The sequence below is a fragment of the Erythrolamprus reginae genome, chromosome 8 (assembly GCF_031021105.1).
Source record: "Erythrolamprus reginae isolate rEryReg1 chromosome 8, rEryReg1.hap1, whole genome shotgun sequence".
NCBI lineage: Eukaryota > Metazoa > Chordata > Lepidosauria > Squamata > Dipsadidae > Erythrolamprus > Erythrolamprus reginae.
In genome coordinates this window covers 58,241,920-58,264,359 of record NC_091957.1, presented here as the reverse complement: position 1 = coordinate 58,264,359, position 22,440 = coordinate 58,241,920, and the positions used below count along the sequence as shown (strand labels likewise).

Here is a 22,440-nt window from a genome sequence, read left to right as displayed (position 1 = left end):
GTCAAATATAAAAACTAAGTTATAAAACCATTAATTAAAAACCCCTAATAAACATACTAAACTAACCCAACATGCATGCTAACATTCACTGAAATGTTGCCCCCTGTCCAACTCCAGCCTACACTAAAAGGGGCTCGTGAAAACCCAGCTCTCCCCAGAGGACATGAGCCCAAGGCTGCCGGGCGATTCTTCTCTTAGCAGGACCGGTCCTGTGGAGATCCAGCAGGGGCTTAATGAAATAATTAGGAGCTCATGGGTGGGGAGGAAATCACCCACAGCTCTTATTTATTGGGGGGAGAAGGACGGAGCGGAGCCGTTTTTAAGAAACTGAGTCGGAGCCTTTTTGGTGAAGGCACCATGGACATGGGGAAGATCTCCGAATACCTTCCCGATGCAGCGACCTGCACTCTGTGCATGAACGTCTTCACCGAGCCGGTGACTCTGGCCTGTGGCCACAACTACTGCCACGCCTGCATCCACCGGCACTGGGGAGGGGCTCGGTGCAACGTGGTTTGCCCCCAGTGCCAGCAGACCTTGGATAACGTGACCCTGATGGGCAACCGGCAGCTGGCCAACGTCTCCTGGTTGATCCGGAAGCTGCAGGACAAGGGGGTCTTGAAGAAGCCCAACCGGGGCCTTTGCCAGGCCCACAAGCAGCGGCTGGTGGCCTTCTGCCAGAACGACCAGGCGCTCCTCTGCACCGAGTGCCAGAAGTCCCAGGACCACACGGACCACGTCCTGGCTCCTCTGGAAGGGGCAGCCCAGACGGTCAAGGTACGGGGGGGGTTTCTCCCCTGGCTTTCAAACAAACCCCCTTCCCACACGCGGGGGGCTTGGGGGTTAGGGAGGCTCACGGGGCTCATTTATTAATTATTGATTCGATTTCTACGCTGTCCTGCTCTTCAGACTCTCAGTTTACAACACATGAGGAATCTACATGAAATTGCACTCTACAAAACCCAGTTAAAAAGCAAACACACAGATTCATACGTCATACATGCTCCCTTCATTCATTGGGTGGAGTGAGATTCCTTCCCTTCCTTCCTCCCTCCTTTCCAGCCATCCTTCTTTCCTCCCTCCTTTTTCCTCCCTCCCTCCCTCCTTCCCTCCCTCCCATCCATCCATCCATCAATCTTTTTCTATTCTCCCTCCTATTTCCCTCCTTTTGTCCACCATTTTCTTTATTTTCCCTCCTCCCTCCCTCTCTCCCATCCATTTTTCTATTCTTCCTCCTATTTCTATTTCTTTCCTTCCTTCCTTCCATCCTCCCTCCCTCCTTTTCTCCCCTCCTTCCTCCCTTCCATCCTCCCTTTTCTCTATTCTCCCTCCTATTTCTATTTCTTCCTTCCTTATTTTATTTATTTATTAATTTAATGCCTATCCCACCCTTCTCTTGAGACTCAGGGCGGTTTACAACATTAGAAATTCCCATAAAATTGTACTCTAAAAAACCCAGTTAAAAAGCAAACAAACACATTCATAGGTCATACGTCCTCCCTTCATTCATTGGGCGGGGGGAGATGTCAACGTTTCAACGGCCCCAAGCCTGTCGGCAGAGGGGGGGGGGTGTCAGAGCCTTGAGGAAGGCGGGGGGGGGGCAGTACAAATCTCGGGGGGGGGGGGGCTGGGCTTGTTCCAAAGGGCCCACAAGCAGCTGCCACCTGTTGGATTAAGACAAGGTTTGCTTAACCCTGAATGTTGGAATGAATGCTGGCTAGAGAAAAGGAAAAAGTAATAAATGTATATTTAGTAATAATAATATCAACTGGAATGGAAAACTTTTTTAAAAAGATAATTTCTTGATGACAAATGGATTAAGGGAAAACAAATATAGCATTAGACACAGAAGTAAGATAAATGTATATGATTTGTTTATAATAATATGCAAAAAAATGTTTTGTGTGCTACACAAATGTCCAATGTTTTTAAATGTCTTTTGTGTGTTATGTATATATGTGTATAACTTTTTGTATTAATTTTGTATGTTGTATTGTATTGTATTTGGCTTATTTTGGGATTAAAGCAAACAAAAACGAACAACAACAGCAGCCACCGCAGGGTTGTGAGGGGCCTTGCTGGTCTCCATCTGCAATGACAGTTTCTTTCCTCCAGATGGAATTCAAAGTGCTTCTGGACCTTTTGAAGATTCAGAGAGCCCACCTCCGAGACAGCTACTTAGACCTTGAAAAGGAGAAAGAAAACCTGGAGGTAAAATATAAGGACACATCAGGACAGGGGACGGAAGGCACGCTGGTGGACTTATGCACGCCCCTTACTGACCTCTTAGCAATCGGGAGAGGTCAACAGTGGAGAGTCTAAGGGTAAAGTTTTGGGGGTCTGGTGGTGATACTACAGAGTCTGGTAGTGATTTTCATGCATCAGCTACTCGGTTACTAAAGTTGTATTTCCTGCAGTCGAGTTTGGAGCAGTTTACTTTAAGTTTGTATCTGTTGTGTGCTCGTGTGTTGTTATGGTTGAAGCTGAAGTAGTCATTGATGGGAAGGGCATTGTAGCTGATGATTTTATGGGCTATGTGTGTTTAAGGTCTAAGCTTCCTAAACCTAGGATGCTCTGGTTAGTAGTGTGAGATTGCGGGAGCAGAAGCTATGTAGGATTAGGTTAGAAGCCTTTTTGGCAATGTTGTTGCCGTGGGCTTTGGTACTTAGGTAGGTTGGGTCTTGCTTGGCTTCTGTCCTGGGAGGGACCGGGGCTGGTGTTTTTTTGGAGGGGGGGGTGTCTCCTTCCTTAAGACCGTTTGGATGTTCGTTTTTTACTTAAAAGAATCTGATGGACCGTGAGAATCACAAGTTTAGCTCGGCCTACAAGGAGATGTACGAGATGATGAAGACAGTTCAGATGGACCAGATGAGGGAAGCCAAAGGCATCAACCACGAGATCGAGCAAATGCTGGCCTTCCTGGCCAGGAGCCACCACAAAGTCCGGGGCTTCGCCAAAGAACTGGAGAGGAAGTTCGAAGAACCCGCTCATGAATTCCTGAAGGTAGGCTGGGCCGGAACCTCCAGGTAGCAAGAGAGGTCCAATAGAATAGGATAGAGTTGACTAGAGTAGAGTACAGTAGACTAGAGTATTTTATTTATTAGATTTGTATGCCACCCCTCTCCAGAGACTTGGAGCAGAGTAGAGTACAGTAGAGAAGACTAGACTAGAATAGACTAGAATAGAATAGAATAGAATAGAATTTTATTGGCCAAGTGTGATTGGACACACAAGAAATTTGTCTTTGGTGCAGATGCTCTCAGTGGACATAAAAGAAAAAGATCCATTTGTCCAGAATCACAAGGTTCAACACTTAATGATTGTCATAGGGGTCAAATAAGCAACCAGGAAACAGTTTTAATATAAATCTTAAGGACACAAGCAACAGGTTTCAGTCCTACAGTCATAAGTGGGAGGAGGTGGGTGATAGGAAGTATGAGGGGAGAATAGTAACTTTCCTGTCTTTCCTTCCAGGATATCAAAGAGGTGAAGGCCAGGTGGGTCAAGCTTTCTCCCCCACTCGCACAGCCTCTTTCTTTCATTGCCCTATTAGGCAGCTGCGATACACACAGAAGTTAATGTTGAGGAAACAAGCTCCTTGAGCTGGACCGAAAGGCATGAAAAGGACGCGGGCAGCAGCATCCAGTCATTGTTAATGATGGCTAATCCCCGATTGGAGTTTATTTCCTGCTGGAGCGCAGGAGCATTGCTTTCTGAAATGCTTTGTACGTGAAATCAATAACAAATTAGTCCTTGTGACGGACATGAATTGCAGGCTGAGTATTGTTATCGGGCCGTGACAGGTAGGAACAAGGCAGCTGGCATATTGGCCTAACCAGGTTTCGCTTAAGTGGCTTTACTTTAACTTGGTTTTGTTGCCCGTGCTTTGCCTAAGATAGTTAATTCATTCCTCTCCCCGGCAGTGAAATCTACTTACTATCTTCCCCACGGGTTCGGGAGCCGTGCGATTTTTGTGTGTGTGCGCAATTTGAGTGTGTGATTCGCATGTGTGTGATTTACATGCGTGTGTGTGTAATCTACACAGATGTGCAAGCCACAGTCGCACATCCAGAGGGTTAAAAATGAAAATGGGGGTGTCCATGTGGATGGGTAGAGCCTCACACTGCTGCTGCTACCAGTTGTCCGAACTGGGCTGCCCCAGTACCATTTCAGCCCTGCTTCTCCCTGACTCTAACACAATCAAAATAATGTGACTTATTCTATTTTATTTATTTTATTGGGTTGCTATGCCGCCCTTCTCCGCAGACTCAGGGCGGCTTACAAAATATGAGAATAAAATACAGTGCAAATGAGGGAACCCCAAACCTAAAGCCAATATCAAAATCCCAAAGATATACCGTATTTTTCGGAGTATAACACGCACCGGAATATAATTTTTTGGGGAGGAAAATAGGGAAAAGAATCTGCTTAGTAGATACTCATCTGACCAGCGTCCTTAGTCTGGTCAGCTTCAGCACATTATTTTATCAACGTTAATGGCTTGTTTTTTTATTATTATTCTGAGAAACTAACAGTGAAAGAGCTTGCAAGCCAGTAAGAGCTGGGAACATCATTAGCACCTGGAAAGAAACATTTGGAGCAAATAGAACCATGGGGAAAAAAACCTGCAAAGACTTCGGGCTTGGAAAACATTATTCTTTGCAGAGAGTAACAATGAAAGAGCTTGCAAGTCGATAGGAGCTCAGAATATTGTTAGCACCTGGTTAGGGCTACAAAGAAGCTTACTTAGAACAAGTTAGAGTAATGAAAGAAAAAGACTCAGGGCTTGGAAAACATTCTTCACAGTGAGTAACAATGAAAGAGCCTGCAAGGTAAGAGCTGGGAAGATGGTTAGCAGCTAGCTGGGCTGGAAAAAAAGTTACATTCGGAGTATAAGACACATCCTAATTATCAGCCTGTTTTAGGGAGGAAAAAGTTGTGTCTTATACACCGAAAAATACGATAAATGCAATGTATGAGAATCTAAACTGGATTGTCCCATTCTTTCTCTTGAAGCTGGCACATTAAAAAAAAATCTCCCATTATTCTACCAAGAAAGATTGTGATATGTCCCCTTGCACAGGGAATATCTACAATCCTCCTGCTGTTTCCAGAATCCTGAAGGTTTCCTGCCCCCCCTGGCAGGCAGATAATAACCCTTTCGCTGCTGGGTGTCTCTAGGTGCAAAGAACTGCTGGCCCAGCCCCCCGAAGGCTACGTCCCTCGCTTCAAAGAGAACATATGGGACCTCTCCCTCCGGAGCCTTTTTGTGTACAACACCTTGAAGAAGTGCAAAGGTAAGGACGGGCTCTTGGGCAGTTCTGGAAGCCAGAAGGAGAAAGGGAGTCCTGCTGAGCAAATCCCACAAAGCAGAGGGCAAACATCTAGGGGATTTGAGGGAAGGCGCTGAAGGGACAGGGAGGTTTATTGACCTAAGAAGGAGCCACTCGGATGCTTTGCTCTGCACCCCAGCATTTCTTGGGCAGGGGCTGGGAAAGCTTCACCCGGGCCTCAATCTCAGGGGCAAATGCGTTTGCAAGAAACAGTTGAGAGGGTCCAAGGGTTTTGCTCAGTGGTCATCTCTTGAGTAAGCTGCAATTGCTTGGAGGGTGGTGGGTGTTCTCTCTCTCTCTCTCTCTCTCTCTCTTTCTATCACTTTCCTTCCTTCATTCCTTCCTTCTCTCTCTCTTTCTCTCTCTCTCTGCATGTCCAAGTGCCACCTCTATGTGGGTTTAGGCAGGTAGGGTTCCCTTGGGTCCCATTTATTAGGGGTCCAGGGAAAGGGAGGGTCTTGACTTCTCCATCTGCTCAAGATCCCCATGGACAATTGGTGCACCACTGTGGGACACAGAAGGCTGGACTCCGTGGGCCTTGGCCTGATTCAGCAGGGCTCTTCTTGGGTTCTTAGGTTCTTATGGTGGGAACCCCCCTCCCTAGATTATCAGCTAATAGTAGGCCTGCCTGCAAACTGCTGTCCAAAGACCAGTTTTCCTCTCCATATAAGTAGAGGAAACGACAGGTCTCTGTATGTCTTTCCCCCCCCCAAAATATCACCAGGCATGGGGGGACTGATTCCCCCCCCACTCTGCTGATTATAGCACTTGAGAATGGTATGATTGTGTATTATTATTATTATTATTATTATTATTATTATTATTATCATCATTATTATTATATCACCTGTTTCCCTTGTCCGTCTCTGCAGATAGCCTCCCGCTGGTGCCCTTGATGGAAAGAGGTGGGTCCTTGGAAGGGTTGAGGGTGGGCAAAGAGGACCCACCATCCTTAATTGCCTAAATGGGGCGGGGGTGGCCTCCAGGGGGCAGGGGAAGCTGTTTTCGCCCTCTGCAGACATTGAGTGATGGGTGTGGGCACTCGCGCATGCGCTTTTAGCACCCGAGGGGAAAAAGGTTCCCCATCACTGTCCAAGTTTGTCTTGTGGGAGAAAACAAGGCTACTCCAGGGGTACCTGGACTACAACTCCCAGCAGTCCCAGCAGCCAAAGCCAAGCTGGAGAGGTTGGGATTTCGCTCCCTGGGTGGTGTGCGTGCAGTATGTCCTGCCAAAGGTTTTACTGCCACACTATGGGCGTGGCTTATTTTGTGGGCGTGGTTTGATGGCCATGTGACTGGGTAGGAGTGGCTTGCCAGCCATGTGACCAGGTGGGAGTGGCTCTACAATCATGTTACCAGGGGGTGGCTTAAAGGTCATGTGACTGGGTGGGAGTGTCTTACCGGCCAATAGGGGCTTGGACTCTTTTTCGGTCGATTTAAGTCCAATTATTTGAATAGCCCCAAAAAGGACAAATGATAGACAGCATTATTTGTGGAGCACAGTCACATTTGAAGGTTTCGTCCTGAACCCACATGGTTCAGTATGATAAAAGGTTAGGCAAGTAGCTCAATTTTCTTTCATTGCTATAAAAGTTCAGTTCTAGATCATGATTAAAATGATTAAAGCTTATGGATATAAACATATATTTAATTATTTCCTACTTTCAAAGTAATTGAGGATCATACTAAGGTACTAGAGAAGGGAGGACAATTAAGAAAAAACATGTAGGAATTCAATAAATGGTGCATAAACTTACTACCCCCCACTGCGTGTGTGTGTGTCCCCCATAGGGGCAGCAGCCCATGACTCTGTGTCTTTGTGTGTGTGTAGGGTCAACCTCCCGCCCTTGCCCTTTCTGACCGTGTCTCCTTCCTCCTCCTCCTCCCGAAGCCAACGTTTGCCTGGACCGCCTGACCGCTCATCCCCACCTCCTGCTGTCCGCTTCCAAGAAGCTGGTCACCCATGACGCCACCCCCAGCGGGCTGCTCCCGGGCCGCCAGGCCTTCGACACCACGCCCTGCATCCTGGCTGAGGAGGGCTTCCTGGCGGGGCGACACTGCTGGCAGGTGGAGGTGACCTCGAGCGGCTGGGGCTGGGCCTTCGGGCTGATGCGGGAGTCGGTGGGCAGGAAGGGGCCGGTGGCCGTCGTCGCCCACGAAGGCATCTGGGCGCTGCTGCCCGAGCACCTGCAGCCTGCCGCCCCTGCTGCCGCCGCCGCCCAGCCCCTGCTCCACACCCGCCACTTCCGCCTCTTCCTGGACTACGAGGCCGGCACCATCCACTTCTTCGACGGGGCCACGCGGGATCCGCTGGTGCTGCTCTCGGCCACCACCTTCCTGGGCGAGCGGCTCTTCCCCTTCTTCAAGCTGGAGGAGCCCAAATCCCAGATGCACCTCGGGCCCCCCTGAGCTCTGAACAGCGGGGAGGGACGGGGAGAAAGAGGGTCTCCCCCCCCCCCGACGGCTGGAAGGGGCAGTCCGGCCACAATGAATTTGGAAAGCGCAATGAATAAAGGTGATGATGTTTTTAAACTCAGTGATTGGCGCTTCCTTCCCACCTGTGAGCGGGGCGGGCGGGGGGAGAATAGAATAGAATAGAATAGAATTCTTTATTGGCCAAGTTGGACAAACAAAGAATTTGTCTTTAGTGCAGATGCTCTCTGTACATAAAAGAGTAGAGTGGAAGAATAGAGTAGAACAGTAGAGTGGAATAGAATAGAATAGAGGAATACAGTAATAGAGTAGAGTAGAATAGAATTCTTTATTGGCCAAGTGTGATTGGACACGCAAGGAATTTGTCTTTGGTGCAGATGCTCTCAGTGGACATAAAAGAAAAGAGACATTTGTCAAGAATCATGAGCTACAACACTTAGCGATTGTCATAGGGGTCAAAGAAGCAATTAGGAAACAATCAATATTAATAAATATCGTAAGGACACAAGTAATAAGTTACAGTCCTTCAGTCATAAGGGAGAGGAGATGGGAGGAGAAAGAACTACTACTAATAGCAGCGCAGTGATGCCGCTCCGTGCGGGGCTGCTGGCCGGGCTTGGCGCTGGCCGGGCCGGGCCGACCCCCGGGGGCGGGACGCGCGCTGAGATGCCCCCCACCCGGCGGTTAGGCCGGCCTTCTTCCCCGTCGCTGGCGAGCCATGGAGACGCCGGGAGCAGAGGCGCAGGAGCCGGGCGCAGCCGCCGCCCTCCGCGAGGAGATCGACCTGTCCCTGGGTGAGAAGAGTTGGGCTCCCCGGGGAGAGTGGGGGGCTTCCCTCGCTTGGCGGCAGGGGCGGGAGGGGGGCAGACGGAGATCAAACGCCCCACGGATCTCCTTCGGGTCTAGGAAAGTTGGTTCTCGCGGCGCTCCGGAGACCCCCAAACTCTCCTCCTGTCCCAAACTGTTAAAGCGTTGGCCCCCATCCCGAAAACAAAGACTTCGGACTCTGCCCCCCCTCCCCCCAGCACTGGTGTCACCGTCCACTCTCTGCCTCTCCCAGACCGCTAGCGTTCAGAGCCCCGGAGGCGAGCACACGTCACTGGTCCATCTTAGCAGCCCCCCCCCCGCCCCAGGCGCCCAGGGCCAGAAATAGAACCGGCGCCCTGCCAGCCTCTCTCTGCGGAGGGGTGAGCCGCGCTGCCAAGTATTTCCTGGGCACCATCCATGCACGCGCTCTTGAGGTCAGCCGGCTGGAAATATCTCCCTCCCTCCCTCTCTTGGCCGGAGCTGCCCTGGGAAGGGTGGGGCTTTCTTCTTCTTCTTCCTCCTCCTCCTCCTCCTCCTTTGACTTTATTGTAATTGTATTGTATTTTGTTGTTGCTGTTGTAAGCCACCCTGAGTCCCCTGGGATTGGGCAGCATATAACAACAACAACAGAGTTGGAAGGGACCTTGGAGGTCTTCTAGTCCAACCCCCTGCCTAGGCAAGAAACCCTACACCACGTCAGACAGATGGTCATCCAACATTGGTCTATTCAGCTGCCTCGTGAGTGCCAGGGAGGGTGTGGGGCAGCAGCTGTTTTCTGTGCCCTCTTTATTATTTTTTTAAAAAATATCTTTATTAGTTATTTACATATTTTTTTTAAAAAAGCAAAATAGCCAAATACAAAAACAGGCGAAACAAAGAGGGAAAAGAGAAGGAAAAAAGAAAAGGAAATGAGAGAGAGATGAAGGAGAGAAAAGGAAAGGAGGGAGAGAAAAGAGAGGAGAGAAGAAGGAGAAAGCAGCAGGGTCAACTAATCTATTAATCTATCATCATTACACAGCCTTTAAGTAGCGTTGTACATCTTCCTTTTACTCTTGGCTGTTAATTCGTAACTATTTTTCCCTTTTGTACAAGTAGAACATGAATTTAAGTTGCTTTTCTAATCCCTTCTTGTCAATTGTAAGAGATTGTAAATAAAGAAAAAAACAATTGAAAACCCTTGTGCCCTCTTTAGATGATATCATCAGGCGCAACCAGAAGGCCCAGCCCAAGCGGAAACCCTGGCAGCACCAGCTGAGGACCTGGAACCCGGCCTCTGGCTACAGGAGGCCTCGATTCCAGCGCTGGGGCCCACCGACCCTGCCAGGTGGGTGGAAGGGGCCAAGGAGGGAGAGAGCCGGCCAAGGGGGCTTCTGCCCTTCGCTCTTTGGCAAAGGGGCCAAAGGAGTGGGCACAGAAGAATCCACTTCAAAATTGCCGGCAAAGGATACCCCCCCTCTGGAGTAGGTTGGTGCTGGGGAGCCCCACCAGGAGGAGGTGACGGTACCCAGACTGCATTAGGGGGCCATCCCTTGGCACAACTGGATTCAATTGATTTTGGGTGGGCTTGGCAGGTATTAAAGGTCAGAGGTTGGGGAAAAGCCTCCTTTCAAAACACTGGCCCCTAATTGCATTTTTTAAAAGACGGAGAAAGCCGTGGGGCCTGGAGCAATTCTTGCCTAGGGGGTGGAGTTGGTGTGTAGATGAAGGCAGGTTGGCACAGTGGTTAGAGGGCAGCACTGCAAGCTGCTTCTGCTGACTGCTGGCTGCAGTTCGGCGGTTCAAATCTCACCACCAGCTCAAGTTGAGCCAGCCTTCCAATCTTCCAAGGTGGGTCAAATGAGGACCCAGATGGTGGGGGGCAAGAGGCTGATTCTGTGTACCACTTAGAGAGGGCTGTAAAAGCACTAGGAAGCGGTATATACATCTAAATGCTATTGCTAGAAAGAGAAAGGAAGGAAGGAAGGAAGGAAGGAGAAAGAGAGAAAGGTAGAAAGAGAGAAAAAGAGAAAGAGAAAAAGGAAGGAAGGAAGATGAGAAGGAAGGAAGGAAGAAGAAAGAGACAGAGAAGGAGAAAAAGGAAGGGAGGGAGATGAGAAGGAAAGAAGGAAGGAAGGAAGGAAGGAAGGAAGGAAGGAAGGAAGGAAGGAAGGAAGGGAGCCAGGTGGCACAGTGGTTAGAGTGCAGCACTGCAGGCTACTTCAGCAAAGTGCTAGCTGTAGTTCAGCAGTTCAAATCTCACCAGCCGTCCATCCTTCCCAGGTGGGTCAAATGAGGACCCCTATTGTTGGGGGCAAGAGGGTGACTCTCTGTAAACTGCTTAGAGAGGGCTGGAAAAGCACTGGGAAGCAGTAGATAAGTCTAAAGGCTATTGCTAACGCTTCTCAGAGTGAGCTGCATATAAATGCAATAAACAAACAAATAAATATTCTTCCCGCAACCCAAATCAAAAGGGGTGGGATTTCTTTCCTTAGGATCTAGCAGATTTCCCAAAGGATTTCGGAAGCCCCCCTGGGCCAGGAAGCCTTTCTGGGGCAGGATGAGACCCCCAGGCCCAAGACCAGTGGGGCAGGGGCAGGGCAGGAGCCCCCTCAACCGGACGGCCTTTGCCCAGCAGGTAGGGCCAGACCCCCCTTCCCCTCCTCCCCCTCCAAGGGGCTCCCAGGGGACCCTGCAGAGGCCAGAGTTGCCAAGGTCAGTTGCTGGACATCTTTTCCAGGACAAGCCAGGGAAAGGCGGCCCCCCAGGCAGGAACGCTGATGGAGCCCCCCAAGACCCTCAGCCAGGAGCCCCCACCAGAGCCAAAGCCTTCCAAGCAGTGGGGGCCACGCTGCCATTTCGGAGGTCGGTGGGTTGAAATAGGAGGAGTTTTCACGGACTCAGTGCTACACACTGCACTGGTTGGGTTTTCAATATATGAACTAACCAGCAATGTATGTTTGGATGAAATAGTATAATATTAGTTTAAGGTCCAGGCTGCATTAATGTTACTTTAAGAGCCAGGCTGCAATTATCCATAAAAAGGAAACAGATGCATTGGGTTGCATTGTAATTGTATTGTTGACTGTGGGTGGCTATTGATAATGCTTGCTATATTGCTGTGTGCTACCTTATGTGCTAAAGTATTGCTGTGTGGTAAAAAATTATTGTGTGTTTAATATTACTGAGTGCTTATACTGCTGTCTGCTAATAATATATTACTGTGTGCAAATACTGCTATGTGCTAATAATATAAGATACTGCTGTGTGCTATATGGTATTGCTGTGTGCTAATAATATACTATATTGTTGTGTGCTTAATAGTGGTCTATGTATGATATTATGATACTGTATGGAACTGTGTGTAATATTAACGGTTGGATATGTATGTAGATGACTGTATATGCTGGTTAGTCTAGTGTATACATTCATATTGGTTAGTCCAGTGCAGCGGTCCCCAAACTACGGCCCGCGGCAGCACACGAGATTTTACCAATCGATATAATAAGAGAGAGAAAGAGGGAGGATTAGAGAGGGAGAGAGAAATGAAGAGGAGAGATAGAAAGGGGGAGAGAGAAAGGGAGAAATAGAGAGTGGGGGAGAGAGAAAGTGTGAGAGATACAAAGAGGGAGAATTAGAAAGAGAGTGAGTGAGAGAAAAAGAGGAGAGAGAAAGAAAGAGAGAGGGACAGAGAGAGAAAAAGAAAGAGAAAGAGGGAGAGATAGAGAGGGAGAAAGGAAGAGAGAGAGAGGGAAAGAGAAAAATGAGAAAATGATGGAGGGAAAGAACGAGGGAGAGGAAAATGAAACAAATGAGAGAAAAAGAAGAGGGAAGAGAGAAGTGGAGAGGAAGGAGGGAGGGAGGGAAGGAAGGAGAAATGGAGTTTGTTGGTTTAAGTTTAAATTTACTTGTTAATAAAGAAGTATAAATTACTTTATTACTTAATTATTAATTACTTAATTACTTATTACTTCTTTATTTTAAATATTGTATTTGTTCCCATTTTGTTTTTTACTTTAAATAAGGTATGTGCAGTGTGCATAGGGATTTGTTCATAGGTTTGTTTTATAGTCCGGCCCTCCAGCAGTCTGGGGGACAGTGAACTGGCCCCCTGTGTAAAAAGTTTGGGGACCCCTGGTCCAGTGTTTCCCAACCTTGGCCACTTGAAGATATCTGGACTTCAACTCCCAGAATTCCCCAGCCAGCATTTGCTGGCTGGGGAATTCTGGGAGTTGAAGTCCAGATATCTTCAAGTGGCCAAGGTTGGGAAACACTGGGTTAGTCTATTGTGTATATTGTGAATAATATTTATACCTCTACTGTGTTGATCTGTGTTATTGGCTGAATAACCATCAGTGCCACATGGACTCTGTTCCACGTTTGGTATTCTATCACTGGTAATAATCCCAGTGTGTAATGCTAACACACGGAGGCAAGGGTGTTGGGGAGTGGAGGGCAAAGGTGAGGCCCCAGTTGAAGGCCCAAGGACTGCGGTCAGTGGACTCCAAACATGGGAACTCAAATAAGGAACGTTGTCCGCACCCCAGTTTAGATTACAGAGCTGGGAACAACACCAATGGCCGTATTTCCCTGTATTTCATTCCTTCTGCCCATTGCAGGCCCTTCCGACTAAACCGAGGCCGACCCTTCCTCCAGAACCGGGTCAGATTCAACTCCAACCAACGGGTCAGTTTGCTTCCCTTGGCATTTTCCCCACCGGCATGTTTTCTCTCCCTTCACTTCCCATCCCTGCTATCTGCCCATTTTAAAGAGGAGGAGTTGAGGCACAACTAGCTGCCTGCGGGGGCTTCTGCATTTATTTATTTGTTGGACTTGTATGCTGCCCCACTCCTAGGGGGTCACTACTGGTTTTTTCCCCTTTGTTTCTCTGCTGGAAGCATTCGGGAACGTGTGAATTTATTTATTTATTATTTAGATTTGTAGGCTGCCCCTCTCCGCAGACTCGGGGTGGCTCACAACAGAATATAACAATTCATAACAAATCTAAATTGTAGTTTAAAATATTTAAAAACCCCATTTACTAAGCAAACATACATACAAACATACCATTCATAAATTGTATATGCCCGCCCGGGGGAGATGTCTCAGTTCCCCCATGCCTGATGACAAAGGTGGGTTTTAAGGAGCTTACGAAAGGCAAGGAGAGTAGGGGCCGTTCTAATCTCTGGGGGGAGTTGGTTCCAGAGGGCCAGGGCCGCCACAGAGAAGGCTCTTCCCCTGGGACCCGCCAAACGACATTGCTTAGTCGACGGGACCCGGAGAAGGCCAACTCTGTGGGACCTAATCGGTCGCTGGGATTCGTGCGGTAGAAGGCGGTCTCGGAGATATTCTGGTCCGATGCCATGAAGGGCTTTAAAGGTCATAACCAACACTTTGAATTGTGACCGGAAATTGATCGGCAACCAATGGGGTCCAAGTCCTATCCATACGGTCTGACCCATATCTCCCCCAATTGGTGTTTCCCGCCAAACTGTCTTTGAACATGGAGGTTGCACCCGTCCGTGTGTTTCTCCATATATTTCTCTAATTCTAACCCCAAACTGGTCTGGCAGCTTGGAAACCTCCCTCTTTTAGCCTTTTAACAAACTGCCTGCTGTAAGAATGTGGTTTTTAAAACACGCTGCTCAAAAAAATAAAGGGAACCCCCAAAGAACCCACCCTAGATCTGAATGAATGAAATATATTCTCATTGAATCCTTCGTTCTGTACAAAGTTGAAGGTGCACAACAGCAGGTGGAATTGATGGTCAATCAGTGTTGCTTCTTAAGTGGAAAGTTGGATTTCACAGAAAGTTTGATTGACTTGGAGTTCTATTGTGCTGTTGAAGTCTTCCCTTTATTTCTTTTGAGCAATGTATTTTTTTAAAAATGGCCTTCACTCTTCTGCACAGCAAATATAAACACACTTGAATTTTATCTTCTCTCTTTTGTTCCCTTTATTTTTTTGAGCAGTGTATATAGGGGTTTTAGAATATAATTTAAATTAGATATCTATGTGTTTTAGTATTGAGACTTTTGGAATCTTTTAATGTTAGATTTCTTTACATTTTCTATTTGTTTATCGGGAGCCGCCCAGAGTCCCAGGAGAAGGGCAGCATAGAAATCTGATAAATAAATAAACAAACAAACAAACAAACAAATAAATAAATTTGGCTTTGGTTTTTCTTTTAATGCCTGTGCTTCTTGTTCCTCCAACAGCAACTCAAGTCCCAGATGCAGCAGAAACCTACAAGGCTGAGAAGGTGAATAAACAGCCAAGAATCGGACCTTGTTCACCTGATGCCTCGTCTCCATGGATTGATGAGGGCTTTGCTCTTCCGGCAGGTGGAGAACGCAGCCCAGTGCTGAAGCAGTGCTGACCGTCTCGGTGTCCAACCCACAGGCTGGCCATCCCCAGGGGTACCCCCAGAGGTGGGTTCCTTCCAATTCAGACCAGGTCACTCAAACCTGTAGCAACTGCTGGTGATGTCACAATGACGTCATGGTTGGTGGCGGATGGTGGGCGCCACCATCTGGAATATTTTTTCGGGGAGGGGGGGATTTTCCCCCCAGATTTTTTTTCTTCTACACATTTCCAGAAGGTGAGTTTCCAGCACTGTGCATGCATTGCCCCCTTGTTTTCAGCTTTTTTTTGGGGGGGGGGGAGGAGGATTTTTAAATACATTTTTGGCCCTAGACCTATACAATTTATGCATGGTATGTTTGTGTGTATGCTTGGTTTTAATAAGGGTTTTTAGTTATTTTAAATATTAGATTTCTCATACGCTGTTTGATTATTGTTGTTAGCCACCCCGACTCTACGGAGAGGGGTGGCATACAAATCCAATAAATAAAAAAAATAAAATAAATAAACTGTACATGCACACACCCATGAAATGTAGCCATGCGGCACATTAGGAAGTGACCTGACGGCGAGGTAAGGTGGACCCCCCTCCCGGGTACGTTTCCTCCTTCGGACACTTGGACTCGAACCCCAAAACAGGTTCTGAAAGAACAGATGAATCACCAAGTCGGGGGGCCTCTTCCCCCCCCCCTGTAACTCAGAGTTTGTCAACTTTGGGAAGCTGGAGGTATGTGGGCTTGAACCCCCAGAACTGTGTGGCTCTTTGCAGGCCAGGACCGAAGCGCCCCTTCCTGAGAAGGCGGAATGGACAGAACCCGCAGCTCCGCTGGCGGCCGAGAGGGGTGATGCTAAGATTCAACTTCCGGGCTATGGCTAACCAGGTAGGGGACTCTCCCAGGCCAGAAGTGACCCATTTATTTTTTACTACCGGTTCTGTGGGCATGGCTCCGGCAAGGGAAGGGTACTACAGGATCCCCATTCCCTCCCTACTCCTCCCTACTCCTGGTCCAGCCAGAGGTGGTGGTGTTTGCCAGTTCTCCGAACTACTCAAAATTTCTGCTAATGGTTCTCCAGAACCGGTCAGAACCTGCTGGATTCCATCCCAGTCTCAAGACCCCCAGGGACCTGTGTCCTAGAATGAAAGGAAAGAGAGGTCTAGGTGGCCTTAAATGTTCTTCCCCAGATGAGGTCCAAATCTTTGTGGGCTTCAGTGGATGGGAATATTTATAGATTTAGTCATTTTCCTATTCAGTCCATTCATAAAATTCCCCCCAAATTTTATCTTCTATGTCTTTAAGTTTCATAGTAAGATGATCCATTTCTGCATAATCCATAATCTTCTTTAGTGGTTCTCTATCTTTGATGATCTTTTCCTCCTGGAACTGCCTGAGACCAGGGGTCCCCACACTTGGCCACTTTAAGACTTGTGGACCTCAATTCCCAGGATTCTCCAGCCAGCTATGCGGCAGCTCAGACAGCTGGACAATTCTGGGAATTGAAGCCCATCAAGTAGCCAAGTGTGAAGGCCGCTCTGGCCTAAATGTTCCTCTACACGAGACGGGATCACTCGGCCCCTGTCGTGTCTTTCTTCTTTAGACCGGCTTGACCCTGAACGAGCGATTCTCGGGGCTGAGGCACAAGCGACATTTCTCAGCAGAAGGCAACGCCAGCCGGATGGTCACTCTGCCGTAAGCCTCACCATCGGTGGGACCAGGCCGGAACTGGGAAGAGGTCAGCCCTCCAAGGCCATCAGTGGTCTGGGACTACCTGGGGAAGTCCCTCGCCAACTGCAGCTTCTCAGTGGAGGTGGTGACCTCCAGAGGTCCTTCTCTCGCCTGAACAGTGTCTCCATTCTAGACCGGCCAGGCCTCAAGGCACCTGCTGAGGAAGGTCTCCAGCTCTTGGTCCTGCTCAAGGCTTCGTCCTCAGCGTCTGGTACCTGCCTCTCTGCCTCTCCGTGGCCTCCTGTGGATGGGAAGGGAAGGCCGTGGCTGCTGAGTCAACTGGACCCAGAATTCCAACGGTTACTTGTTTATTTTATTTTTTCCATTTGGCCTGGACGGCACTTTTTCAGACCTGTTTTGAGGCCCCTCCACAGGACGTGGGGTGACGACATCCTCTCCATAAGGCTGTGCAAAGGATGCAAATTGTTGCCATCTCTATAAATCCCATCAGAGGATGAAGACGTCTTGACATCGTTGCTGTGTCTCCCGGCTGTGTATAGTTGGAGGACTGGGTCGAATTTCTGCAAACCTTGTTCTTAGAAGGCATAAAGCTGTTTTAGAATCTGAATTCTTGGATTCTTGGCAGAATAACCGAGGGATTCCTTCTGAAAGCTGGTTTGTTTTGTAGCAGGCCTTTAGCCAGCTTACTTGTGGGCCATGGGGGATGCTGGCAGGGGGTGGGCTGTTAAGGTGGAAGGGGGCCGTGTGCTCGCCCCCGTGGCTCTGAGTGCTGGTGGAGTCCAGCAAAATTACGCTACTGCACCTGGGCAGGTAGCACAATCGCCTATGGGCAGCCCTGCGTGTCCACGCATGATTCTGCTACCTGCCCAGGTGCAGTGGCATAATTCCGCTGGACTCTGCCACCACTCAGATCCATGGGGGGAGAGCACACGTCCGCATTCCACCTTAGCAGCCCCCCTCTGGGTGCCGGGTCTCCCCATTTCACCTCTTCTCTCCCTCAGCTGAGAGTGAGGAGGGGGCCCAGACCGGAGTCCCATCAGTCACTGCTTGGACTTGGATTGGGTTCAGTGATGGGCTCCTACCGGAACGGCTAATTGCGCACAGCTCCGCAGCTCAGGCGCATGAGTGCGGGATCAAGCACAAATGTTCTTCCCGCACCTGTGCAGGTAGCAAAATCTCGCATGGGGACACAAATGCTGTGCATTTCAGTGAGTTTTTTTGCTTCCCCACAGGTGCCGGAAGCAAAATTGTGCTCGATCCCACACTCATGCGCCAGAGCTACGGATCTGCGCACCATTAGCCATTCCAGTCGGAGCCCACCATGGCCAGGCTTTCTGCTGGTGGGAGCAGAATGGCCCCATCACAGCTTCACCTTGGTCCTTTCCTCCTCCACCGGTGGGGGGGCTCCCCAAAGGGCCCCATCCTGGCCCCTCCGCTCAGCAGAACCACAAGCTCTGGATCCTGGCTGCACTAAGCCTGGGGCTCCGTCCCTATCTTGGTTTGAGAGCTGTGGCATTTTAGCAAGTGGGAGGCAGCCCGCCTGCCTCAGCCCCCCCCCCCCCGCCCCACAACCCTGAGCAAGGATCCGTCATTGCCTGTGAGCCGCCACCAGGGGGCACCAGCTCCCAGTCTTCTTCTGAGCCTTTTTTTCCTACCAGCTGTTCTGCTCCAGGTAGAAACTTTTCCACTTGCAAACTAAGAGTCGCAGTGAAACAAAACCTCACATTCCTCTCTCCCACAAGGTCTGCAGCGTCTCAGGATTCAAACCCGTGACCTGCACGTGGCATTGGGGAGAAAGGAAACGCAAGCAGCAGGTGGGGGGAGAGAAAGCTGCCATCATCCAGGCTGTTTTTTGTTCCGAAATGGCCCTTGACTTATTCTGCCTTTAGCACACAATTATTAAGGTTTTTAAAAGTGGTGAATCAATGCAGCCTTTTGAAAAGGAGCCTCGAACCCCCACTGTGCAAGTTCTCCCACTTGAAAAGATGAGAGGGGGCTGTAATGGGCATCACAGGAAGACCTCCACTCTCTGAGAGACAGCGTGAGAAAACACACCCAGAAAATCACATTGTCTGATTTGGAATGAATTTATTTGCGAATCATGGTGGAGAATAAGTATCTCCAAGTTGCCAAGGTTGGGAAACACTGTTCTATGTTTCTAAACATGCCAACCACCGTCTCGGGCCCCCCCCCACCTCCCCCACTTCCTCTCCGATTTCCGCCCTCCCCCTTCTCTTCTCAAGCTCATGGAAACGGTGGCCCGTTCACCCTGCCCCTCGCTTTCCATCTGCAGGCGGGGAAGAGCGGAGGGTGGGGAGGAAGGGGGGCCCGATGAAGAGATTGGTAGGAGAACCCAGTGCCCTTCACAAGGGAAAATGACTCCCAACCTAAAGAGTCTTCGGACCTCTCACGTGGTTCTCCAACGCCCGTTTTTAGCAATGAGTCAATTCTGCCCCGGGGGCTTTTTCAAGTCATTTCTTGCTGCTTGGAAGAAGCTCAACTGCTCTCAAGACTCATGGCCCCCAACACCCAACACCAGTCGCTCTCTGTGGAAGCTGGTTTTGCTCCTAACCAGACCTGAACCCCCCCCCAAATGGATGTTCTTCCCCCAGAAGGGTCCATCTGGTGTGGGGAGCCGGCCCAGGGACAAAGCCCAGGCTGCACAACTTTTAAGGACAAACTTTAGCGCAATAGCCGGCTAGGAATGCTGTTTTCTTTGGGATAGGCCAGGCTGCTGGACCTCAGCTGACTTGCAATTCAGACAGTAATAAGGAGCAAGTGAAAGACAGGGGTCCCTCTACTTACAAACTTATTCGTTCCAAGACCAGGTTCTTAATAGAAAGGTTTGTAAGAAGAAGCCATTTTTCCCATAGGAATCAATGTAAAAGCAAATAATGTGTGCGATTGGGGAAACCACAGGGAGGCTGGAGACTCTGTTTCCTCCTAGGGGATTCCTAGAAAGGCCCCACGGAGGCTTCTCCCCGCCTTTTCCAGCCCCGTTTCTTCCCAGTAGATTCCTAGAGAGGCCCCAGGGAGGCTTCTCCCCACCTTCTCCGGCCCTGTTTCCTCCCAGTAGATTCCTAGAGAGGCCCCAGGGAGGCTTCTCCCCACCTTCTCCGGCCCTGTTTCCTCCCAGGAGATTCCTAGAGAGGCCCCACGGAGGCTTCTCCCTGCCTTTTCCGGTGACAGTTTCGGAGGCTCGGGTTTGTAAGTGAAAAATGGTTCTTGCGCTGGCTTCAACAGAAGCTGCCCCGATGTTTTTGACGCCATTGATGGACAGCCAACTCCCAATTGGGTGGGATTCCTTTGCAGCTCATGCTGGCCTGTGAAGTTGAAAGTGTTTTGGTGTCAGCCCCAAAGGAGGGCATCCCCTTGCCCCTCTTGAGGAAGGCCCATCGTGTGGACCCTCTTTCTCTGCCAGGCACCCAGCCACTGCTATTTTTCTACTGCCAGCCTGGTCAAGGTCTCCTTGAAATTTAATGTTCACATTTGCCACATGACTTAGCAATAAATAAACTAGGGCAACCCTTGGTAGGAATCAGGCCAATTCAACTTCAGTGACATCCGTTTTTCTCTAACATTAATGAAGGAAACATACACTGAATGAAGTATCTGACAACTGAGATGCAATGTTCTGTCTGGGCGATTTCTCAATTTTTCATTTGTTACTAAGGCTTCGTCTCCTTCCTTCCTTCCTTCCTTCCTTCCTTCCTTCCTTCCTTCCTTCCTTCCTTCCTTCCTTCCTTCCTTCTTCTAACTTCCCTCCCTCCCATCTTCTAACTTTTCTTCTTTCCTTCCTTCCTTCCTTCTTTCCTTCTTTCCTTCCCACCTCAGTGTAGGGGTGGACCTCCTTGTCCGTTCTGAAGACCAGCCTGACGTCATTCGGGGGAAACGCTCGAGCTGTTTTGAAGAGGCCTCTTGCTCTTGGTTCCAGCTGCTGGTTCCTTCCATCTTGATAAACAAACAGCTGATGCAAGACCTACGCTGCGTTTTCCCTTTGAAAGCCAGGCTCACAATGTTGAGTCCGTCCACTTGCCAACCAAGTTTCTCTGCTTTTAGAAATTGGGACGCGCTTCCTCTATTGTTGCCGCTCTTCCTCCTCCTTTTCGGTAACTTACTCTTTCGGAGAGTTTGTGGGCAGGAAGTGGGCAGCCTCCGTTCTCCTTGCTACCTTTAATATGCTTGGCAGAGAGAAAAGAGGGCCTGCTTTGGAAGAGGGGGTGGTCATTGCAGGGGAGAACACAGCCATGCAACAGAGACAAAACAGACAGGGATTGTCCTCGGATTCTGCTAAACGGGCTACGATGGTGGCTAGTGATTCCGCCTTTGTTTTCCATTTGCGTAGGCCAGGGATAGAACGACACGTCTGTTGTACGGAACAAGTCTGTTGCCCTACATGGCATCGGACGAGAATACCTCCGAGACCGCCTGCTGCCGCACAAATCCCAGCGACCGATTAGGTCCCACAGAGTCGGCCTTCTCCAGGTCCCAACGACGAAACAATGCCCTCTGGCGGGACCCAGGGGAAGAGCCTTCTCTGTGGTGGCCCCGGCCCTCTGGAATCAGCTCCTCCCAGAGATTAGGACTGTCCCCACCCTCCTTGCCTTTCGTAAACTCCTTAAAACTCACCTCTGCCGTCAGGCATGGAGGAACTGACATATCCTTAGCTGCCTTTGACTTTATGGATGGTGTGTTTGGGTTGTAGGACTGTTTTTAATAAGGGGTTTTTAAAAGACTGTTTTAACATTGGATTTGTATATGATGTTTTATTGTTGTGAGCCGAGTCCTTGGAGAGCGGTGGCATACAAATCTAATAAATAAAATAAATAAAATAAATCTAATAAATCTAATAAATAAAATAAATCTAATAAATAAAATAAATCTAATAAATAAAATAAATCTAATAAATAAATACCTGGGCCTGCCACGCCCCTTGCGGAGTAGAGCCCAGGAGATGAGTCTCCCTGAAATCCCATTTTTGCACTTTTATTTTGCACTGATGCTCGTGGAGAAGAGCTTCCCCTGAAAAGAAAGCCAAACCTTGGGTGAGCTGACCCACCTGACAGTTTACTTGGCAGGGAGCGAAGCCGGGCATACAAGAATAAAATAAATTATAGTCCCTTGTCTGCTCTGGAGCGCAGACCATTAATCTGGCTGCAAGCTGGAAATTGTTTGCACTCCATTGACCATCACGCTTCACTTCTTGAATGATAAGGCTGCTCTGGGCATCCTTCGGAAGAAGAATTGAGAAGGACACTCTCGCCACCATCTTCTTGGCTGGGCTCGTGTCTTTTCGGCTTGCTCTTCGCTGGTTTGGACCTGAACCTCCTTCGAATGACGGTCAACTCCTGCTGGCTTCAGGGTCACCTCTGTGGGGGCCCTTCAACAAATCTGAGGATGTGGTTAGTTGTCCCTGTCTTTCCAGGATGGTTTAAATGTCTCAGTCTACAGGTACAGTGGCACCTCTACTTACGAACTCAATTTTTCCCATAGGAATCAATGTAAAAGCAAATAAGGCATGCGATTGGAGGAACCACAGGGAGGGCGGAGGCCCTGTTTCCTCCCAGGAGATTCCTAGAGAGGCCCCACGGAGGCTTCTCCCCACCTTTTCCGGCCCTGTTTCCTTCCATGAGATTCCTAGAAGGGCCCCACCAAGGCTTCTCCCTGCCTTTTCCGGCCCTGTTTCCTCCCAGGAGATTCCTAGAGAGGCCCCACAGAGGCTTCTCCCTGCCTTTTCCGACTACAGTTTCAGAGGCTTGGGTTTGTAAGTGGAAAATGGTTCTTGAGAAGAGGGGAAAAAATCTTGAACACCGGTTCTTATCTAGAAAAGTTCGTAAGTAGAGGCG

General features: G+C 49.1%; 2 protein-coding genes across 4 annotated transcripts; both read left to right on the top strand.

Annotated features, from left to right (window-relative positions):
* The first annotated feature begins 282 nt into the window (after positions 1 to 282).
* On the top strand, positions 283 to 7,862 carry LOC139171621 (zinc finger protein RFP-like). Its single transcript, XM_070760011.1, has 7 exons — positions 283 to 774; positions 2,113 to 2,208; positions 2,782 to 3,000; positions 3,472 to 3,494; positions 5,179 to 5,294; positions 6,203 to 6,235; positions 7,222 to 7,862. The coding sequence occupies exons 1-7, from the start codon at positions 358 to 360 to the stop codon at positions 7,737 to 7,739; spliced, it is 1,422 nt and encodes a 473-aa protein (XP_070616112.1). The 5' UTR covers positions 283 to 357; the 3' UTR covers positions 7,740 to 7,862.
* Positions 7,863 to 8,360: 498 nt separating this feature from the next.
* On the top strand, positions 8,361 to 17,201 carry LOC139170828 (UAP56-interacting factor-like). 3 transcript variants are annotated; one of them, XM_070758346.1, is made up of 10 exons: positions 8,361 to 8,557; positions 9,763 to 9,894; positions 11,042 to 11,184; positions 11,287 to 11,411; positions 13,166 to 13,232; positions 14,765 to 14,808; positions 14,891 to 14,977; positions 15,679 to 15,790; positions 16,506 to 16,597; positions 16,767 to 17,201. In XM_070758346.1, the coding sequence occupies exons 1-10, from the start codon at positions 8,482 to 8,484 to the stop codon at positions 16,792 to 16,794; spliced, it is 906 nt and encodes a 301-aa protein (XP_070614447.1). In that variant the 5' UTR covers positions 8,361 to 8,481; the 3' UTR covers positions 16,795 to 17,201. The 3 variants fall into 3 exon arrangements, with proteins under 3 accessions (XP_070614447.1, XP_070614450.1, XP_070614449.1); XM_070758349.1 differs by having other exon boundaries at positions 16,506 to 16,640; XM_070758348.1 differs by having other exon boundaries at positions 16,506 to 17,201.
* The last annotated feature ends 5,239 nt before the right edge of the window (positions 17,202 to 22,440 follow it).

Bases quoted from the DNA above. Each gene is read 5' to 3' on its own strand.
- LOC139170828 (XM_070758346.1), top strand. From the start codon at position 8,482: ATGGAGACGCCGGGAGCAGAGGCGCAGGAGCCGGGCGCAGCCGCCGCC. The intron at 9,895-11,041 runs GTGGGTGGAAGG...TTCTTTCCTTAG, and splicing joins GGGCCCACCGACCCTGCCAG to GATCTAGCAGATTTCCCAAA. The intron at 14,978-15,678 runs GTGGGTTCCTTC...GGCTCTTTGCAG, and splicing joins CCCCAGGGGTACCCCCAGAG to GCCAGGACCGAAGCGCCCCT.
- LOC139171621 (XM_070760011.1), top strand. From the start codon at position 358: ATGGACATGGGGAAGATCTCCGAATACCTTCCCGATGCAGCGACCTGC. The intron at 775-2,112 runs GTACGGGGGGGG...TCTTTCCTCCAG, and splicing joins GGGCAGCCCAGACGGTCAAG to ATGGAATTCAAAGTGCTTCT. The intron at 3,001-3,471 runs GTAGGCTGGGCC...CTTTCCTTCCAG, and splicing joins CCGCTCATGAATTCCTGAAG to GATATCAAAGAGGTGAAGGC.